The 23189-nt window shown below is 38.4% G+C and overlaps 1 protein-coding gene across 1 annotated transcript in view; it reads left to right on the forward strand.

Moving 5' to 3' along the window:
• Nucleotides 1–889: 889 nt before the first annotated feature.
• The window catches only part of LOC138203172 (guanine nucleotide exchange factor VAV3-like), a 47666-nt gene continuing 25366 nt past the window's right edge, over nt 890–23189 (forward strand). Inside the window, exons 1-14 of the mRNA XM_069157870.1 lie at nt 890–1171; nt 4512–4628; nt 10957–11015; nt 11663–11728; nt 12633–12750; nt 13657–13749; nt 14163–14231; nt 14321–14424; nt 14628–14727; nt 15254–15349; nt 18187–18255; nt 19197–19283; nt 20615–20700; nt 21112–21244. Of these exons, the coding sequence (XP_069013971.1) occupies nt 968–1171; nt 4512–4628; nt 10957–11015; nt 11663–11728; nt 12633–12750; nt 13657–13749; nt 14163–14231; nt 14321–14424; nt 14628–14727; nt 15254–15349; nt 18187–18255; nt 19197–19283; nt 20615–20700; nt 21112–21244 (1401 nt within the window). The 5' untranslated portion in view covers nt 890–967. The remainder of the gene's footprint in view (nt 1172–4511; nt 4629–10956; nt 11016–11662; nt 11729–12632; nt 12751–13656; nt 13750–14162; nt 14232–14320; nt 14425–14627; nt 14728–15253; nt 15350–18186; nt 18256–19196; nt 19284–20614; nt 20701–21111; nt 21245–23189) is intronic.

Raw genomic sequence — 23189 nt, forward strand, 5'->3', positions numbered from 1 at the left:
AGGGAAACTTCTCCCTGTAGTTTCTCAGAGAATAAATAGGGACAAACTGGACAAGTTGGGTGTGAATGATAAAACATGTTATTTGATTAATCTGCTGCCATGTGATTGACAGAACATTGCCAACAAGATTGATATTTAATCACTTAAGTAATCTATCAAGCAAAATTGTCAGATTTGCTCGTTGTAGCTCCTTCATCGTGACATTTGGATTGTTTTTATGTTATTATATATTTAATCAGCTCTCTTTTGGTTTTGGACTGTTGGTCAGATACTACAAGTAATATATGAAGATGAAATCTGGATTCAGCAAAAATGTGTTGGGCAGGTTCTTTATTAGTTGTAGCTTATAGATTAAATAATCAGTCAAAATTAAGTGAATTATTTGGCAATGTAAATAATCATTTGTTGCAGTCCCACAGTTAAAAAGAAACTGACAACCAGTTAATATGAAATGATCATTTTACTTGCTGGCAACAGCTGATACGGTCTGGTTTTTAAAAATATGTAAAAACTAAATGTTAACCTGCATGTGGTTTCACACCCTCCGACCTAACCAGAGTAGCTGTATTCAACACCTGATATGCCAATTTAAATCACAAAAATTGGCCAAAGACAGGAAATGGCAAAATGTTTTGATTAAAAAAAAAAAAAAAAAAAAAAAAAAAAAAAAAATGTTTTTGTGAGAGTAACGAGGACCGCTGTGGAAATGTCACAGAAGAAGGAAGGGGAAGTTCGCGTAGATAGAGGGGGTTTCACAACGGCCACCCCCACCTGTGCAGCTCTCATAAACTGCAGCGGCTCTGTGTGCCCTCCAGAGGCGATGCTGGAGTTTGGAGAGACGAGCGGACGGCCCAGAGCGCAGCGTCAACCATGCCGAGCTGCACAGACTTGAAATAAGGACATACGTTTTTGTTTTTTTTTTGTTTTTTTTAAGTCTCACCTGCTGTTCCCTCTGCTCTCCGCCAACATGGAGTACTGGAGGCAGTGTGCGGTGTGGCTGATCAGCTGCAACGTGCTGCCGGCGAACCACCGGGTGACAGCGGACACGGCGCAGGTGTTCGACCTGGCGCAGACCTTGCGGGACGGGGTGCTGCTGTGCCAGCTGGTCAACAACCTGAGACCTGACACCATCAACCTGAAGGAGATCAATCTCAGGCCACAAATGTCACAGGTAAGCTGACGATTCCTGCTCTGCTGTCAAAGCAACTTGTTGTTACGTGTGAAGAGGAAAATAGAATCAAAATGACTTTGTTCACATTTAAGAGTAGGCTGTTGGCTGTAGTGTCAGATGTTAACAACAGGCCAAGCCAGTTTGTCAGTTTAAATTTACTCAGGTGATATAGAGTCAGAGCTGTTCTGCTAGTGGACGACCTAATTAAAAATGCATGACTTGTATCCACAGGTTGGCAGCTGCTTTTCAATAAATGACTGTAGAAGATAAAAACACAGCAGATCTACATCATGATCTCTAAACAGCCACAAAAGCTGAAGGCAAATTAGCACATTATACAGTTATTTTGTTTTGTTTGGTCACTCTGCCTGTAAGGAACTATGATTTCCCCTCGGGGATTAATAAAGTGAATAAAATTAAAAATTAAATTAAATTAAATTATGGTGCAGAAGCCTGTTTCCAGTGTTCTTAAATGTTGCATACAAACTTATGTTAGTTCATTTTAACCTTTAGGTTTTCCATGATTTCAAAACAGATTCATATATTATAAGAATTTGCAGCTTAAAGCAAGCTGTTGACCATTTTCGATCTGTTCGATATTAAAGCCCTGACTTTGAACACAGAGCCATCCTCTCTGTTGAGTCACTAAACATTAAAGCCACTGAGTGACCCCTGACCTCTTGGATATTTCTTCTGAGTTTGATAATTAGTCCAAATTGGATTGTTGTGTCTTCATTTTTGAATTCTTATCTCCATCTCAGCAGCCGGAGGCTTTACCTTCAGTAAGAGAGTTTTAAATGTGTGAAGAAATGATCCAGGACTTGACCTCTCTTTACCCACATTAATGCTTCTCGCTGCCACTGGAGAGGCCTGATAAAATCCTGCCTTTGATCCACCCATTAGTTAGGAAACTCTTACAATTTGTGCCCCAGCTGGTGGTTTGCGAGAGATATAATACGAGTAGTTAGCCATCACAGGAGGCTGTGTGATTTCTACACTCTTTAAAACTGCACAGTTTTATTCAAGACATGTATTTTCTAGTACAAAACGCCATCTTGACCAGGATTTTCTTGAAGAAGAGATCGAAGATATTTCATTTAAAATCTCATCGGTTAATTTAGGGTTAAATCAAAACATTATAACTTAATGTTATGAAAAGGATCTTTCTTGATAATTACAGAGACAGATGTAAATATTAGGATACCAAAATGGCTGTAAAAGAAATGTTGTGATTCCCAAAATATTGACCAATATGTTTCTTGTAACATATGAGAGCAAGATTTCCTGTGCAGCAGTGTACTAACATTACGAGTGACTAGATCTATTTGCACATTCTAAACAGTTTGACAATCAATCAGGGTCAAAGGACCTAATAATAAAAAAAATACACAACAGAAGTCAGCCTAATAATATTTTCCGAAACTTTACATGTTGGAAGATGAAAGTAAACATTTATTTACAGACTGAAATTATATTTTGCCACAGATTCCTTCAAAAATCATTTAATCAAAAATATTTTCCAATTTTACAGTCCACGACCTACCACATGTACTGGAGACGTCTCATCAAAATGACTTATTTTGCTTTAAAATCTTTACTTCAGAAATAAATAAAATCCAGTTTTATAGTATTAGACGGAGCCCTGTCTTATACACTGCAGTGTTCTGTATGCGCTCTGTCAGTGCACATCCACTTGTCTTTTATGTTCTTGAGAGACGGTGAAAGCAAACCTGGGGCATAACGGGCCGAACAATGGCTAGTCGTAGCCTGCAGCTGTAGGCCATCCGAGTACGGTCGAGAAAAGGCATGTATGTCAGCGGTCCCCACATTTTAGATGGCACTTTCATTGTGGCCCCGCTGACCCTCGATCTTAGAAATGGAAACAATGGCATGAGGGTAATGTGCTGGAGGACAAGAGTGCAGTGTGCCGTGATGAAAATGCACCCAGAATTGCTATTTGTAATCGTATTGTATGTTATGCAAAACAGCAGGATAGATAATACAATGTATGATAATGAACAAATATGCACTGAATATCTTTTCTTACATTTTCTTAAGTTTTAATAGGGAAATAAGGGATTGATTTAGAAGGAAGATTTCTCAAGATATTACAGATATATTCTCCTAAGTGTTGATATATGTGATAATCAATAATGTCAAATGTTAGTTCCAAAAACTAAAAGCATCTAAAGGAAGTACAATAACAAAGTCACAGGAAAATGAACACAGCTCTATGAAGCTGCACCTTAATCCATCAATTATTACATTAAAGAAACGCCAGAATTTTAACAGTCTGTTTTTTTCACTCGTGAAGCCAAAGATGCTGTTTTGTTTTTTTCTCCTCACAATTTGGATGTGAACCAGAGACTGTACTCGGGAGCTGTGACTAAGACTGGTGGCGGTGCAAAGCCATCATGCTCATGCACTTCCTCTACAGACGAACGGGGCCCCAGGGGGCGGTGGAGTGATTACAGGCGTTTCCATGATGAGCTGATGTGATAAAAAAAAAAGCTTATCTGTTCTCGAGAATCTGTTTTTTCTGCAAATAACCACATGTGCCGTTTCGAGTTCAGTTATTGCTTAATAATGTGCTTGAAACATTTAATTATATTGGAAAGTTTATTTACTATATGAATACTTCACAGGATATTTTTAATACAGTGCTACGAGAAGTGGCTCTTTAGCAGAAGAGGCAGAAGCTCAACTCAGACCTTGAACCTAAACCATAACCATAAACTGTTGGACTGCATACATAGATCCTCATAGGAAGTGACACCAACAGAGAACAATCGGTAGTTCCATTTCACACTGTTCAATTTTCAATTTTCACTTTCTGTTTTCAGAGTTTGTGGTTCACGTTCACTTTTATATAAAGCGGCTTCATATTCTTTGTGAAGTTTATGTAGACTAAAATATAATTCAGATGTTTGTTCTTCCAGATGACAGAAAATATGTTTTCCACGTCACCTTGGAATCTATCCATAAAGATAGTTTTGTTGTTGTTTGTTTGGTTTTTGAGGTGATTTGACTGTTACATTAGAATGTGTTTATTCACGTCGCTCACAGCACAACAAACTATATTTAAAATGGTCAACATTCAGCATCTCTTTCTGAAAACAATGTCACTGTTATTCTGGATAATCCATGCTGTCAACAGTTCAGAGGTCCATCGCGACTATAAAAATGTGTAGTTTTTAAAAACTAAATCCATCTGCATGCCTAAACACCACCTCTTTTGTAATGTAATTTCCAGGACAGTTCAATTATTATTCTATTGTCCCTAACGTGGGTATAGAAAAGACATTCAAAACTGACGCGTGTCAATTTTTGCTCTTTGCAGTTCCTGTGCTTGAAAAACATTCGGACATTCCTGACTTCCTGCTGCGATGTGTTCGGGATGAAGAAAAGTGACTTATTTGAAGCCTTCGATCTCTTTGATGTTCGAGACTTCGGAAAGGTAACACCTGCATCTGTCATCAGGATTTTCTGCCACTGCACCATGAAAACAGTCCTGTGATTTCCTGTACGATGATATTCTCCAGTTAAATTTTGTGCGTTTATTTTGGTTCTCTTTTCTTCTCTGAGCTGCCTCCTTTAGTTTCAGTGAGTTATAAAAGTCTGAAAGCACTTTTACAAGCTGTTTTACAAGGAAATCAGTTTGAGGGAGCACTTCTCAATATTACTGTTGAGTGATGAAGACGTTGGTGTTGGTTGTCTCTCTAATCAGTAGTGCGTTTTACAGTTTTCTCCATTGTTCAGATGTTAGATAGTAAGAAGCAATCGGTCAGAATTTGTGCTTCAGTTTGTGTCATCGCAACTCCTCATACGTCATGTATTTAAAACATGACAACAACAAAAATGATTCACAGTTTTTTGGGGAAAAAGCTGAAGCGTATTGAACATAAGACTCTCAAGCTAAATTTTGATGTGCCCAGCATTGTAAGGTTTTTGCGGTTTGCACTATTTGTGTGATATCTTAGTGTGCAAAGTAAAGAGAAGTGTGTGAAGAAAATCAGAAATCACTCACTGAGTTGTGGTCACTGCTTCACTGCATTTACAAGCGTAGACCAAATTTAGCTTGAGCCTGTGTGACCAGTTCTCCAAATCACAAACAGTCTATAAATCCAGTCACGCATTAAGATTTCTATGATGCAGACCTTTGTGATATAGAGCCAGTCATTCAGTATTTGTCCACTCAGTGCCTTGTCTTCCATTTTCATGGTCACCTCTGAAGGGCTTGGCTGATGACTCTTTATTGCTGCATTATTGTGGACGCTGGTTTCAGTGTGTGTAAACAGCGTTATCAGGTCAGTGGGTTTGTAGTGCATCCTGCCGTAACTACTCTGCAGACTGTCGCACGCAGCACAGGAGCCTGATTTAACTCCGCCAGAGAAAGCTCGCTCACTGAGCAGCCTTATTCCCACAATTCCTTGGTTTAGTGCATTTGGTGCATAACTTTGCCTAGGAGCATTATGACCTGTCTCAGCGTTTAGAGGCTTCTACGGGGAAATGCATGATTATTTGTTACTTAAGCATATGTTTATTGGAGTGTAGGCATTCATCTGTGCTGTAATTATTTGATTTGAAACGCATTACATTTGAAATACAGTACATCAAATTAATTTGGGGGTTTATAAATAATTTAGACAGTATGTTACGAATTTAAAAATGTCAGGTAAAGTGTGTGTGTGTGTGTGTGTGTGTGTGTGTGTGTGTGTGTGTGTGTGTGTGTGTGTGTGTGTGTGTGTGTGTGTGTGTGAGACAGAAAATCTTAATGAAAAAATGATATATAGGCACTGCACAGAGAAAATTAATGGATTTCAGAAGTCTTTCATTTAAGCAAATTATGCAGGATTACACTGTTAAATTTACTTCCCTGTGGAGAATAGAGAGGGGTCATAAGTGCTTCAGAGCTATGAGTGAGTGCATATTGAGCTTTGCACGCAGTTACACACACACACACACACACACACACACACACACACACACACACACACACACACACACACACACACACACACACACACACACTCTCTCTCTCTCTTTTCTTTCAGTTCAGTGTTGCGTTCTAAAGAAGCTTCCAGTTAATCTGGCTGTTGATAATCCCACAGGGGAGGTGCTGCCTGCAAATATGAACAGTACATATAAGCCAGGCTGCGTAATCTCGCTCATGTTCAAGGGTTGTCCATCAAACAAACAAGCTTCCAGGAGGAGGAAGATTGCACTGCATCGTTACTTTTTTCCTCCATTACAAAAAGCGATTGGGTTGGATCGGCTCCAAGTAGGGCTGTACAGCTGAACAAGAAATCTCTTCCTTATTTTCCAGAAACATCCAAAAGAGAACATCTCAAATCTCAGCCAGTCTAATCCACTCCGACTTGAATTGTGCCAACTCTGCCCGTAGACTGAGCATTAGTCGATTCAATATCTAACGAGAGCTCTCTAACCTACATTCCTCCTCTGAGTTACTACAGCTGCACCGCGGGCAGCCAAACTGAGTGCGTGCAGCAGCCTGGAGGCCAGACAAATGAAAGGAAGCGGCAACATTAATATCAGCCTCTTGAAAAACAAAATGTTTGCTTATCCAACTCAGGTGAACATAGAAGGGTATTTATGCAGGGGGAATGTATAGTTTTTTCTACTTAGTTTGACATTTTGGGAAATAAGCTGTTACAACCTCAATTTAACACGAGGAGGAACATAAGTCAGTCCAAATCTTTTTCAACAAAGGAACCTAAAGTGTTAAGAAAATGCTGCTAAAACACATTAAAATTAACAATGACAAAAGAAAGGAGTGAGTTTAACAGCAAAACAGAAACTAAAAAAGTGTAAAAATGGAAGCAAATATGTGTCAGGGTCTCCAAGGCCAAAAAAATAAACAAAAAAGCCAAACTCATTCTAACCAGAAAATTAAAAAAAAAGCTCTGCAGCCCTACAGCAGCCAATTGGCAAGGAGCAGGTTCCGGAGGTTGATATAAACTAACGATCAGACGAGGTTTAGGGGCGAGCTCACCTGCCACAATGGAAAACAGGCAGCAAGAAGGTTAGTGGACATTACATAAGCGCATTCTTGCCGGAAGTTAGGTGAGAATATCATACCACATGTCTGGACAGTAAATTTGATTGTAGTCTGTTAGTTTAGCGTCACATAAAGACTAGAAAGAGGAAGTAGCTCGTCCGGCTCTGTCCAGACTCAACAAAATTAGCCCACTAGTTCTGCTGTCCTGGAGTGGTGACATCATCATCAGAGCCTTGTCAGACATCTTGAGGGCAATTTATTTTGTTCTAGGGACCTGAAAATCAATGTTTGTGAGAATCATATGCTGTAAAACTGAAGGTTATTTTTTAGATGGCTAAGTGTGTGTGTGTTTTGAATGAGCAGAGTGACAGACATGAACACTTGATTTATTCCATAGTGTTACAACAACACTTACAACTTTGTTTTCTAGAGTGCTCTGGGAATTTAAGATACACTTTGTAAATAGGCCACACTAACTTCAGCTACTGTATGCTTGTGGTTTTGCTTCTCAGGTCACATGGTAAATTTCATCTGCCAAGTCAGGTGTGAGAACAAGTTGTTTTGAAGACAACCTCGAAGGATTTAACACTTTAGTACTCTAGATAAATACATGTTTGATTATTTACTTTGTGTATTCATATGGGTTCTTCCTTCGTTAAGAAGTGATATTCAACTTTTTTGTTATTCTGTGTTAGCTGTGTTAGAGCTGACGTGCACAACACCACATTGCAAACAAGTAAAATAATCTCTCTTAATTTTTTTTTTTGTTTTTGTTGTTTTTTTTGCTTTGTTTCAGAAAATAACATTTCCACTGCTGTTAATAACTTGTGATGATGTTGAGGCCTTTTGCAGTTTTAAAGGTGGTCTCTCGCTTGTTTTTTTTTTAGAAATAAGACTCTTTCAAGTCACAAGCACACTTGGTTTCAGCCAAAGCCACAGCACTCATTCACACAGGAAGAGGAGAGAAAGACTGCATGACAGCCCGTAGTATCTAACCCCATCGACTATTCCTTTCAAACCTGCCTGCAAATCCAAATTCTGCGAACAGAACAGTACTTTGAAGTGTTGTTAGGAGAAAATTCTTCGTACCAACCAGATAAATTATGAAGTAAAAAAAATGAACTAATTTGGGTGTTTATATGTTTTCTTTTCACTATTTCTCTCACAGTATCGACTGACTCCACTTTGTGAATTATATGACCTAACAGTGGCCACTACATGTTCAAGACAGTAACGATCTTGTATCTGAGTGTATAAAATTGATGTTCAGTGTTCATGAATTTCTGCAGGCCAAGATAAAGGAACACTAATGGCTATCATAACATAGTTTTCATTTGCCATAATTTAAATCTGCTCTGCTCCCCATTAACTTGCGTGGTCGACTTCAGGCACATGCACAACTAATATAGATTACATTACATTTCATTTAGCTGACGCTTTTATCCAAAGCGACTTACAATAAGTGCATTTCAACCATGAGGGTACATGACCCAGAACAACAGGAATCAAGAAAATACAATTTCTTCAAGAAAGCCACTACAAAGTGCTGTCAGGAAGTGCTATTTTAAGTGCTACTAAAGTTCTACTATTCAAGGTAAAGTCGGAAGAGGTGTGTTTTTAGTTTGCGGCGGAAGATGTACAGAGTTTCCGCTGTCCTGATGTCGGTGGGGAGCTCATTCTACCATTTAGGAGCCGGGACAGCAAACAGCCGTGATTTTGTAGTGTTTAGCTCACAGTGAGGGAGCAACAAGCCGATTGGTAGAAGCAGAGCGGGCTGGGATGTGTGGTTGGACCATGTCCTGGATGTAGACTGGACCTGATCTGTTCGCAGCACGGTACGCAAGTACCAATGTTTTGAAACGGATGCGGGCGGCTACTGGTAACCAGTGAAGGGAGCGGAGTAGTGGGAGTGAATTTCGGGAGGTTAAAAACCAGTCGAGCTGCTGCATTCTGGATGAGCTGCAGAGGTCGGATGGCACTAACAGGTAGACCTGCCAGGAGGGAGTTACAGTAGTCTAGACGTGAGATGACCAGACCCTGGACCAGAACCTGGACCAGAGCCTGGACCAGAGCCTGGACCAGAGCCTGGACCAGAACCTGGACCAGAACCTGGACCAGAACCTGCGCCGCCTTCTGAGTGAGAAGAGGATGTATTCTCCTGATGTTGTGCAGCATGCATCTACAGGAACGTGTTGTTGCAGTGATGTTGGCAGTAAGAGAGAGTTGACTGTCAAGTGTCGCGCTGAGGTTCCTAGCAGTCAGGGTCGGGGATAACACAGAGTTGTCCAAGGTAGTAGTCAGTTCGAGGGTGGGAGAGTCTTTCCCTGGAAGGAAGAGCAGTTCAGTCTTGTCGAGGTTGATTTTCAGGTGGGGTGCGGACATCCACTGAGAGATGTCAGTCAGGCAGGCAGAGATTCATGCTGCTACCTGTGTTTCAGATCGGGGAAAAGAGAGGATTAGTTGGATGTCATCAGCATAGCTATGGTAGGAAAAGCCATGCGAGTGAATGACAGAGCCGAGAGAGTTGGTGTACAGAGAGAAGGGGAGGGGACCCAGGACGGAGCCTTGAGGGACACCAGTAGTGAGAGGACAAGGTTCAGACACAGATCCTCTCCAAGTTACCCGGTAAGTGCGGTCGTTGAGGTAGGATGAGAACAGGGAGAGAGCAGAGCCTGAGACACCGAGGTCCTGAAGGGAGGAAATAAGGACATTACTGCACTACATACAGCATGATGTACTATATAACAAAATTACTAATACAGAGTGAACTGTGGTAAAAGAAAGAATAAGACACTGTGATAAGATGATGCAATTTAACAACTGAATGTTAAAGTCATAAAGAAAGTGATTTTAAAGATGCTCAGTAAAGTTTAATGTGTTGTTCCGCTGCTTTGTAACCTGTGCTGCTACCATGACAAGTAAATGTTACTTGGTATTTGACTTTTTGGTAAAGGGAGCTCTTGTTACTACCACAACTGCTACTTTACATATTATTATTGTTTTTTTTATAAATGATTTTGGACATTGTATGCCTTTTAAAGATGGTAATAGTAGAGAGATGTCAGGAAATGTGGGAAATAGTTGGACAAAAGAGGTCCAGGTGAATGCAAACACTGTTGTTCATGGTTGTGATTCGACTTTTCTTTTTCGTAGCAAAAGTGCTGCTACCTGCTGAAACACTGGTGATGAGTTGTTGTCTGTTGGTAAGATGTTGTGCAAGTTTGCTTGCTTGTGTGTTGTTACTAGTTGAAGCTGGTTTGCTGTATTGTGTTAAGATTGTACTTGTTGCTAAATATGGTTTTCAAATTTTCTGTGGTGATTGCAGTATTTCGAGTGCATTTACATTTACAAGTTATTTTTTTGTGCTCTGGTCTGCGGTCACATCATGGGATGGATTTTCGGGATGAGACAGATTTGCATGTTTACAGCTTGCAAATAAAATCGCTGTGCATTCAAAATATATCACTACATCCATTAAATCTGAGTTTAAGCAGATTGAACCATGGACTTCGACCGATATTGTTAGGCGCTCTGGTATTATTGTTATTAAGCAGCAAATCACATATTAGAGCTTTAAATCTGAGTTTCCCACTATAATTAAGGTTTGAATGGTGACATGAATATTTACAACTCAGAAACTGATAATTACAATAATTATAATATGACTTAGAGTGTGTGTGTGAGAGAAAGGCCTAGGTTTGTAATATTGTTTGTCCTCTCTCTGACCCATTCAAAAACATGATTTCACACACCTTTGTTTCACCAGGTTATGGACACTCTATCCAAGCTCTCTTCCACAGCATTCGCTCACCAAGGAGGATTCAAGTAAGTCACCTAATTTTAAAGAAAAGTTATCGCCTGTACAAAGTGTGTACCTGCACCTCCCTTTCGCTTCCACTTTAGTCCCTCTTCCCACTCCTCCTCCCCTTACCGACACTGCAGCCACAATTACAGCCACATTTCACTCACTCATTTACATTTTTACCAAATGTTCTATATACTTTATTACCAGGAATGAGAAACAACTGTTTTTTCCCCCCTCTAAATGCAGAGTTTCTGTTTATTTGAGTATTAATAACTGTAACAAAATGGTAATTATTAGAGTAACAAAAACAACCAAAAACAACAATATCTATTTGGATATGACAAGATATATTATTTTATTTAATATATGATGTGACCCACTGATGGACAGAAAAGTAATAAAATATCAATATTGTTAATCAGACTGATTTATTTTTTTCACAGATCTCTCATGCATGTTGAAAACCACTAATAGATATATATTAATCCAGATTAGTTATTCATTTTCATCCTTTTCTTGTACACCAAAGTATATTGGACTGTTCTGGATATCGGAGTACATTTTGACATATCAAAAGTTTCCTGCCCAAAGTCATTCAGCAGTGGTTGCTTCACTGCAATTTTTCTGTTAAACACTGAACCTCACGCTGCTTTGCTGTCACTTCCAGGCCATTTCCAACCGAGGAGAGCCTGAAAGACGAGGACATTTACAACAATCTGGAAGACTTGATTGAGTATGTATGAGGCTCCTCTCTCTGCGGGCCCATTACTGCTGTTGATAGAACTGTGGCAGTAGCTGAACCCGCTCTGCTCATCATCCATGCTCTCCAGGGGTCTGGACACCCACATGTTTTGGTAAAAGGCTTGGCTCCGTTTCTCTGCTACTGTCAGAGGAAACGAATGAGTAATTCTGCATGTTTTTGCTGAGTGCCTGCATACCGCCCACATCAAGGTTCTGGATGAGTGATCTTGACAGTTTGATTGATAGGTCGACAGAAGACAATAAGAGTTATTAAAAAAAAAAAAAAGTAGAACGGATACAATATTTATGTTTTCATGCCACATCTGAGTTTTAGATCATGATTTCATTGAATTGTGTGCCATGCCTTCTGGAGGTATTTCACTCTTTAAGACATACATGCATTGATCAGTAATTAAAGAATGAGTTAATAGAAATGCAGTCTTGATTTTTCATGTTGTACATCACTCATGTTTTTTTTTTATAATGGATTTAAAACAATTTGTAGGCTGTCTGTGAAGATTCTTGCTCCTTCAGGTTATATTTAATCTAAGTCTTACCCAACAGTAACTGGACTGACCTCTCATCCAAAAGACTTCTTTGGCTCAGTTCTCATACCTTCGAATGGGAGGTGAAAAGTCTTCAAGCAAGTCTAGTAGCCTTCTGGATGACAATGAATTCATAGGCTGATTTCAAATGGACTATATAAAATGTTTTTTTTGCAATTTGTTTATATCTGTGTGTATTTCATACTACTACAAGTTGCATCTGATACAAAGAAAACTGCATTTATGGCAGCGGTGTGAATCTAAACTGTTGTCATTTATATTTACCAAAACTTTTTGCCAAAGAAAGAGGAAACATCTGTCTGATAACTAGCTCCTGTTTGTGTGTGATAGTGAGAATGCTCCTGAGGATGAGGATGAATTGTATGCAGCCGTCTATGGGGTGGAAGAAGACTACGCCGGTGGGGAGATCTATGAAGACCTCATGAGGACTGAGAAGCATCCGCCACTGGTACCAGGATGAGTCAGCCACTCACACCTGCGCACGCGCACCACGCACCACGCACACGCACACGCACACAACTGAATTAGTGTACCACAGCGGTCTGTATTGGAGCCATTTTTCCGGTTGTTTAAAGTTTGTCCTTTGCTCTTACTTCTTAAATGTGTGCTGATGATGTATTTGTGCGTGTTCTTTGGATTCTATCGGCCTGCCCAGCGACTTCAGATGAAACGAGTCACAGGCAATATCTGTCGCTTTTATATAGTGATGGAGTTCATCTGCATTCTGAATAGATGCTGTTCATTTCTTTTAGCAGGTAGTTATTGACTGGGCAACATGTATGAAAGACCAAATCACTGAGAAGTCTAAACCATCGGCGTTATGACTAATTACCCAACATCAACTCAGATAATTATTGTGTGATTTGAAATACTTAATCAATGTGCCCAGCTTAAGTTACATTAATATACTTTAAAAATCAAAGGGAAAGTCCTTCATGTTCTTACTTTTTAATTTAAATATCTTTGTTAGTATTGTTTTAACCTGAGTTCTCACTGTCAATCTATTCATCAACCTCGTGCTGCAGCTTATAGTTGTGTGAAACATGCAGGAGGAATTCTTCAGTAGCTCATAAATTGTTGGAGTAAATATTCTGAACACGTTATTGTCTGCAGATAAAATAGATAAGACTTTATTAATCCTGCGGTGGGATATTCAGCACACAGCAGTTTAAGGATACAGGTAGAAGAGACAAGTACAACAAATTTAAATACACATGCAATAAAAATTGAATAGAATACATTTTGTTTTAGGAAAAAAAAAAGAAAAAAAAAAGCAAAAACCACACAAAATTGCATTTTCCTTCATCAGATGTTAATATTCAAAGAACATGTTCTAAGGTGCGTGTCTTTCTAGAAGCAGGCGGAGGTGGATGTCCGGAGCTTCTGCCTTACAGAGATCAAACAGACTGAGGAGAAATACACAGAGACCCTGGAGTCCATTGAGAAGGTGCTGAATCTCTTTTACTAGAGTCTTTTGTACTGAGATCACATGTTGTTCATGACAAATGATGGGATATCGTCAGATACACATTAACACTTCATCTGTATCTGCGGGTGGTGATCCATTGCTATCATTTAAAAACATGTTACAGCACGGCACTTGGCACGCTGAGCACAACATTGGTGTATTATAGGGGGATTTGAGGGAAATTCCAAGTTATCAATTCTCTAATCTTCCTTGCTATCAACTCGTTATCAGACATCTAATGTGACGTCTGAACGGTTTCAATATGAGTGCCATTGGTTATTAAAAAGGACCTCTCATTGTTTCCAGCTGAACAATAATTAAGTAATTAAAAAAGAAAAATCTAAAAGGACCTGAAAAGTTTCATTTAGGTTTTCAATTGTTTCTTTCTCCAGTATTTCCTGCATCCACTGAAGAAATTCTTCTCCGCAACTGAAATTGACAAAGTTTTTGTCAACATTCCTGTAAGTCCCACCAGTTTCCCTTCTCGCCACCTCACATGAAAATAACATCCTCCTGTTCTGATGGCTGATGGCTTCCTTCTCTGACGCAGGACCTGGTTAAAGTTCACAAGAGCCTGATGGTTGACGTTCAGGACTCCATCCTCAACAAAAATGCCTTAAATCTCTACCAGATCTTCATCAGCTACAAAGAGAGGTATCAGAGGGGTGATTGACACATTGCAAGCAAAGTTTTGGTGCTGTTTTATTGAATTTTAACTTTCTATTGTGTGGATCTTTACTGTTTATAGTAACAAAATCGTGTACCACCACTAGTTTGCCACCATCAGCTCTGTCAGTGTCTGACCCTCTACACACACTGTGAATAACCCGTCGTCATGGTCCAACTTCCTCTCTTAGACTGCTCATTTATGGAATATACTGCAGTCAGGTGGAGATCGCCATCGCCGTATTAGACCTCATCTGCAAAGAGAAAGAGGATGTTCGTCTGAAGCTGGAGGTGAGAAGTCGGAAAAAGACCAAAGCCCCCCATATATAGACAAAGTTTTCCAGTGACCCCTAGTGTATACTTTGTGCACTAGATGTACGTCAGGATGTCTTGAATTGAGTTATGTACTTCCTTGTGTTCAGCTTTAACAAAAATGACAGTAAACAAGAATAAATGAATTAAAATAGTTGCTTTTATGTGATAAACTTTACATAAAGTAAGGAAAAATAAAAGTAAATGTCGGTTAAATTATGTAGGTTAAAAAGGTATATCTTATATACTTTTTTAGAAGCTTTGAGCTCCATGGTTGATCTTTAAAACTGTTTAGGACACACTTGGTTTCACAATTTTACAACTCTGACAAACAATGATAATCTGATTTATGACAAAGTTGAGCCCTAAAACAGTCAAAAACAAATGTGTATAAGCTATGGAAAACACAAAACTGAGTAGTGTCAAAGGAAATGTCACCTAATAAGTGTAACGATGCACTGTATCTGATGCTGTTCTAAATACGTCTATTGTACTTTTGCTCCAGGAGTGCTCCAAAAGGGCCAACAATGGGAAGTTTACACTGAGGGACCTGCTGGTTGTCCCGATGCAGAGAGTCCTGAAGTATCATCTCCTTCTGCAGGTAGAGAGGTTTAACTCTCTGATTTAAAGCAGGAGAGTTAAACTACAACTCATAGGAAACTGAGATGCTTTTTCAGTTTAATGAGTCGTCAGTATTATCATTGAAATCACCTGACTCTCTTGACTCTGATTTAGATATATTATGTGGATTTACTATCGCTGAGTACTTGTTTTCAGTAATACACCTTTATTTTGTACTATATCTGCATTTACAGTAAGCAGCTGCGCTGGGTCATAGAGGTTTATGTGTAGAGCTGCAAAGATTAGTCGATGAATCTATCATCAGAGAAACAATTTTGAATTTTCAGTTATTTTCTAAGCAAAAATGGCAAGAAAAACATCCCAAAACCCCACTAGTTTTAGCCTCAAATGTGATTTATTTTGTTACTCCTCTATGATGATAAATTTAAAGTTTTTGAACTGACGGTTGGAAAAAAAAGACATCTGAAGTCATCATTGTGGACTCTGGGAAACTGGGAAGGCATTTCTGACTATTTGCTGATAATCTAATGATGAAAAGATTAAGTTAAAGATTAAGAAAATAATTGTTTGTTGCAGCTCTGCTTCTGTTTTCACCTGTACAGTAGGAAGGAAGAAATATTCATAATATACAGATGTTAAATGTACCCATCTCTATAACTATCATTATTATTATTTTATTTTGTTTTAATTAAGTGCAGATTTTAATCACTTTGGACTGAAACTGAGAAATTTCAGCAACTTTATTTCACCCTTTTCTTTCGGTTTAAAAATCACCACTTGAGGGCGACATCCTCCAGATATTTGCTTAATCTCGTCCTCCCTTCACAGTTTCCCAGCAAATCCAGACTGTAAAAAACACTGCCGACACGTTTGACAGGTCATTTAGGTTTTTTTGATATCTGACATCCAGAAATACAGTGAATAGTCGCTTTTTATTTCAAAACATTTCCAGAATTTCCCTAAATAAGGATTTTTAAGTGAAAGATCACTGAATATTTGTCACTTGGTTAGAAAGGATGCCATTTAAAATCATCCTCTGATTTTAAACTGGAGATTGGAGTTCGTAAATTTAGACATGCATCCGACTACAGATCAGTTCTGTGTAAACTGATCACTCACACTGACTTCCTGTAGAAACCAGACATGCAGCCTTTTTAAAAATCCCGCTAATTTCATCGCCCATTGATGAACTGTCTGACACCGTCTCCCCTGGTTAGTATGAATCAGAGGTCAGACTATAGCTGGCAGTGCAGATGGGGGCCGCGCCTAGAGAGCTGTTGAAGATTGTTGTTGAGGGTAAAGGCCTTCATGGTAAATGGCGTTGATCCCTGGAGTTCTCAACTTCCCCCCCGGGGAGAAACTGTGTGCCCCGGGCCAAAAGGAAAGAAAGGGAAGTGGGGCGGCTGAAATGAAGTGATAGAGGAATACGGCTCCGTGGGGAAGGAGCATTATAGCCTCCATGACACAGACACTTCGAAGGGTAGTTAATCTCTTTATTTTATAATGTTATTAGAGAGGTAATCACACCGTAAGTGATTCCACCCTCCTTTAGTATTAAACACAAATAGTATACATATTGCTATGATTATGATTACATCTTGATGGTGTCATTTTTGTACTATACATACACAGCAAATAAAGTATTGGCAGAATGTGTTATTAACAAGCAGCATCTGTCAGCCAGAACAAAAGATGAAGCACAGCAATCGAAAATTTAAGTTTTATGTTACAATATGTAATGATATTTGCTGTGGAAACATTTCAGTGTGGACTAGTATGAGGTCATTTGTTTCATGTCTTCTTTATTGTTTAAAAACTAGAGTTTTGATGGTAATTCAATTAAAGTCTTCCATAGGAGATTCTGGGCAGGTTTCATCCAGAGATCGTTTCCTCTGTGCAGTTTGCATTACCGTCAATAAACTTTCATGTGTTGATTAAAGTTGTAGACGTGCATGTGGGTGTTGGCAAGATGGTGTGAACAGAATATTATTTCTGTCTCTATAATGATATTTGCAGTATTTGTAGAATCTCACCTGTACAGCTTTTTAAAAATTTTTATTCATACATGTTTTGTTAATTGGGCTGGATTCCTAGTTATTTAGGTATTTGGTTTATTAAATATGAATGCTTATATTATTAACTGGAACACAAGCCTCGCCTTAAACTTTTTCTGCCCTCAAATGGAATAAAAATGACATTGTTGTATTTAGTGGTAGAAGAAGTATTCAGATCTTTTACTGGAGTAGATGTTGCAATACTACAAGTCAAAGTATGGCATCAAAGACATTACTCAAGTATAAGTATGCAATGCATTTTAGGTATTCATAATGTAGAAAATGAACTTTATTAATTGTTCCAAAATTGTATTTAAGTTAAAGCACTTTGTTAAAGTCCATCACCGCTCGTTGCTATGTAGCTTCATTATATTGTGTATAGGTCTGCAACTAAAGATTATTTTCTCAATCAATTCATCTGTTGATTTGGTTTTGAAAATAGTCAGTGATTAGGTTTCTGTTGATGGACTAATCTATTCATTGACTAATCATTGCAGCTCTAATTGTACATGAAACAAATAAGAAGAGAAAATGATTTCTTTTTGTATCTGTTCATTTAGCTGTATTTTCAGTGTATTATAATATAATTTGTATGGTATTATCTGAAGCTATTCCTTTTACTGCTCACATCAGCGGAAACTAAAAGAAAATCTAAAGGGCTTTTGTCCGAAAAGGACAGAAGCTGCCTTTTCAGACTAATTTTATCAAATCAATAATCCAACCATTGATCCTCCATGTGCAGTTGTATCGATTTGTGTTAGAGGATGTGGTCTGCCATTTATTTTGTGTCCTTCTCCAACAGGAGCTGGTCAAACACACTCACGATGCTGCTGACAAGAGCAACTTGAAGATCGCTCTCGATGCCATGAAAGTAAGTGCAGTGCTTTACGGTAAATGGTGTGTAATCATTGTGATTTTAGATTGTTTCCAAAAGCAGTCTGATTTAGCAGATAATTTGAAATGGTCTCTGCCACTCAACCGTGATGTTTTTATTTGATGAAAAGAAAAAAACATACAAAGTCATAAATCATTCATGCTTCAAATGAAGGTGAATTGATAAAGCTTTGCATTTAACACTACGTTAGTTAAAGCTGAGTGCCCTCCTCACTAACCCTGAAGGTATCCTGAGCAGCTAGCCTGAGCACCTCGCATCCAAAAGGCAGGAAGTACATCATTTAAGACAACTCGAAGGCTTGATTTATACTTTAGGATTTCAGTTTGTTTATTAATATCTATGTGCCGATAATGCGGCGCTCACAAAAAAAGCACAAAAAACAGCATACATGCACACGTATAAAATTAAAGGAATAGTGTGGGGGTATATGTAACATTGTGGGGCTCATTTGTTTTGAAGACAACAGAAAATATATACCACTCATAATTGTTTGTTAAAAATGAAACAATATTGCGCCATAAATTAGCATAACTGTAGCATAATGAGGGGAAACGGCTTTCTCAGTTATGTCCAAAGGTAAGAAAATCTTTATTATATCTCGATTTAACTGGTACTAAGACTGAATTTTATGGAGATATGATGTGCTCGATTAGCCTGCATAAAACCAACTAGACTTCTAGTCATATTTACACTACAATAGAAATCCTCTCATCCTAAACCTCATCATGAGACCAAATACGTGTTTTGAAAAGGCGTTTTCCAAAATGTACAAACTATTCCTTTAAATGTACACTACTAAATATCATCCTTACAGACTGATTTTTTTATTTTGTTTGACACATTTCACTTCCTTTAAACCAAACTAACCCAACACAAATATGTGTGTTTGTGTGTCTGTGTGGGTTCGTGTTGCCCAGGACCTGGCTCAGTACGTCAACGAGGTGAAGAGAGATAATGAGACTCTGAGGGAGATTGACCAGTACCAGAGGTCCATCGAAAACCTGGTAAACCAAAAACTTTTTCCTGCAACTACCAGCTGCTGTTAGTGTGCACTTTGTGAAAGTGCAAAACATCAGGAAGACGTGTTGTTTCCTTTTCGCTGATGGTAAGCTTTTGCAGGTATTTTCATTTGGTAAAATCTGAGGAAATCAGACAGAAACAGAGGAAACAACTCAAACACCTACATGAACTCACAAGACACCAATATACTGCATACTTGTAATACAGGTATAAGTAAACATACTTCTCTCTTTTAAAACAAAACAAACTAATCAGTGATAGAGTTACTCTTATTATAACTTAATTGTTTCAGTCCTTTTTTTTTTTTTTTTTTTTTTTTTTTTTTTTTTTTTAAACAAAAGTGCTAAATGTGAAGAATTGTTACTTATCTTAGTCATAATTGATGAAAAACTGTTGTCCTTTAGGTTTTAGACTTTCGGTTTGACAAAACACCTTCAACTGGGATTATTAATACATTATTCTGGGACATTTTATCTTTTTAAATCAATAATTTAGAAAATAATCAGCAAATATTTCGATAATGAAAATGAAAATGACTAGTAAAACCAGTTAAAAATGTTGTTTACAGTAGCTGCAAGTCATTATTGCCTTTTATTAAGATATGAATACAATAATAACATAAAATAGGTTGATATTTTTGTCAGAGATTATCAAGAGAGTGTAGGTTTCAGCCTGGAGTATAGTACACAGAACACTACAAGAATGTTACATGTAATTTATAAGGCAGGAGATGTCATCACAAGTGTGCAAACAAGATGAGGTAAAGTGGTCAAGGAAAAAAAAACAACATCTGAATGAAAGACCACGAGAGCTTCTCAGACTAGAAACACCTTTTTCTTGATTGAACACAATTGGTGACTTAAATGAATGTCATTGGTGATTACAGGAGTCAACTGATATCAGCTGACGATGTTTTACTGGCAGTTTGGAGGTGAGACCGAACCAGGAATATTTTCTGATGGGTCAGTCGGCGGAACTGCCGGTTTTTGGTTTGGGTTGCATTTCAGGAGGCTGAAAGATCTCCAAAGAGACTATAGCCAGCATTCCCAAAAGTGCAGTGACAAATGCACCACAGCTTTCCAGACGCTAGTACCAGAAATTATTGATAAATAAAACATCTTCTTTTATCTTAATCTTCTTTTCAACTATTTAAATGGGAGGAGTTTTGATAGATCTCAGTTCTCCATGAAAAGGTTGACATGATCAGATATGACAACAATTTTCAAGGCTTGAGACGGATGAGACATTGACATTGTAAAAGAAGTTTGCTTTAAAAAAAAAAACATCCTGAGTGTTCCTCATATTTTACTTGCAGAATCAGCAACTTAACACCTACGGTCGGCCAAAAGGAGACGGAGAGGTGCGCATGGTCTCCAGCATTGACAAGCGGAAACAAGACAGGTTGTCCTACTTCAGTTTCATTGTCCTAAAGAGAAATTAGGATTGTCAGAATTAGTGGTGGGCGATATGGCCAATAAATATCATGATATTTCAGTGTATTTCCACAATAACTATTCTCTTGACAATGTGACAAAATACTAAAAAAACATTTCCTTATTAATATCAATAACATACATTTATAACAAAGTGTTATGATACATATCATATTGCCAGATTTCTTTCCAATACACACCGCTAACCATTGTGCTGTGTAACAGTGTTCCATTATCACAATATGAATTTTGTTTGATCATATTAAGAATTATATTGAAATTATTCTGAACAATACAATATGGGGGCACCTCTACTCACAATAAATTTACAGTAGTGTAATAATAAAGTAATATAACACTCTGTCTTCTCATTTCACAGACACATCTTTTTATTTGATGTGGCTGTCATTGTTTGCAAGAGACGAGGAGACAACTATGAGATGAAAGACATACTTGACCTCAACTTCTTCAAGATCACCAACAACCCCATGTCTGACAGAGAGGGTAAAAAGGTCAGTCAGTTGAGAAAACACAATATACTATATTAGTATTTGGTCACTTTGTTTTCTTGCATTGCAAAGTTGATCTGTATTTACCTCAGATTTTGAGGAGGGTCTCTTAATGCATACTGTACATATATACCGGTACACGTTTTCATGTGTTTGGCTGTGATTTTATTGCTAATATAAATACCAAATACTCTTTTCTCATAATCTCTCAGTGGATTTTTCTCCTTTTTAAGGAAAACCCTGATGTAAAAACCTGTATGTAGACATTTTGTGACCCCGTACGGTTTCCACAGTATTGCTGTCTTTCGCCTGATAGGAACGTATTGCTGTGGAGAGGACTTGTTGATGTATGCTCGCAGATGGCGTCTTCTCACTCTAGTGCTGATTGCTAATGTGAAACTGACAGCTTGCCAGAATTAGATGGTTCTGTGTTTTAATTTATTTATTTTTTTTTTTTTATCAAAGGGATTATTGTCCTCATTTGTGCACTCATGATATGAGTGCATGTGTTTGTGTGGGATATGTGCATGACAGTAATTGGTATTTAACATGTATGGTCATTGTCTCAATGTGCTTTGTGGGATTATGCCTGCGTTTGTGTGTTTGTTGTGAATGGATTGTGTTGAGCAAATAATGAGTCAGACAGTATAATTTTACTAAACATGCTCGGAAATGTCTTGATCCTTTTTTATTTTTTAGCCGTCTTCCTACATAATGCTCACTCAGTCATACATAACCTTTATTTAAAGATGCACATAAAAACACACAATAATTCATTTGTAGTAAGGCTTTTACACAGGCAGACAAATAGTCACAGACATAGAGATACAGTGTACCTACACCCACAAACACACACCGCAGACGGAGATGCTAATATCAGGTGATGAATGTGTGCAGTCCTCCAAGGCTACTTAAAGCTATATATCATTTCCTGCTAAATGAAACTTCAGAGTTTGAGCATGGTGCCACTGAGCACCCACACAGCCATCAATGATTTAACACTCAGCGGAGCTCTAAAACACTCAGGACTCTGCAGGGCTGGCCAATCACTGACAGGTAAACCCCACCACTTTCCCCGTTATTAGATATGGCACAACAAGCCAGAGCAGTTTAGAGTGGCAAAAAGCAGAGAGCTTTGGGAATTGATTGAAAAATGACCCTTAATGTACCCATGGGCAAGGCATTTAACCTGAAAGTGCTGCGGGGGAGCTATTTGGAGGCCAGCGATTGAAAACCATTTTCTGAATAGCTGCTAACCTGTATGTGGTGCTGAAGAGAGAACTTTCTAGCAATAGTCATATTTTTGTCCTGAATTTTTCAATAATAGATTTAACTCCTATAAGACATGGTCAAGATCTTTGACAGGTTTTTGGCTTAAACGTAATGTTCCTAAATTTAGGACTTTCTAAAGCTGTCTGGTTTTTCTGCGGCAGATTAGCAGACTCTGATTCAGTGTTGTCACTGCTTAAGGTCTTCAGTCGTCTTTGTGCAGAACTTTGGTTAAACTCCCATAGCTGCTGCTGCTCTCTGTGACGCTGACAAAATCCAGCAGCCAACACTGTTTGGTTGGTCTGTGAGGCTGGTGGCACCAAGTTTGGCCCCAGGGTACATGGACTAAAACCAGTGAGGATTGATGACAGTATTACATGCACAGCTGTAAGTCAGGAGAGGGCTGTCTGATGCATCCTTTTTGTCCTGTCATTGTTAAACCTGAAAACAGAGGGTGATAGGAATGGTTGAAGCTTCATGGTTGGCTTAATATTATGTGTATTTATACCAGAATTAAACCAGAATCAAACTTTTACAAGTAACTTTTTTCAATCTTTTCAAAAGAAATTTCAATCAGACTAGCAACAATTAGGGCAGAATGGGGGGCGGGGGGGGTTAGAGGAAGTAAAAAGAATGAGGGAATTTGATTGTCTTTGTATTTAGCTGTGTTTCCTTTCTA

This window comes from Embiotoca jacksoni, unplaced genomic scaffold (genome assembly GCF_022577435.1).
Source record: "Embiotoca jacksoni isolate LCO1_2020_lvr unplaced genomic scaffold, fEmbJac1.0.p SCAF_22, whole genome shotgun sequence".
Taxonomy (NCBI): Eukaryota; Metazoa; Chordata; class Actinopteri; family Embiotocidae; genus Embiotoca; species Embiotoca jacksoni.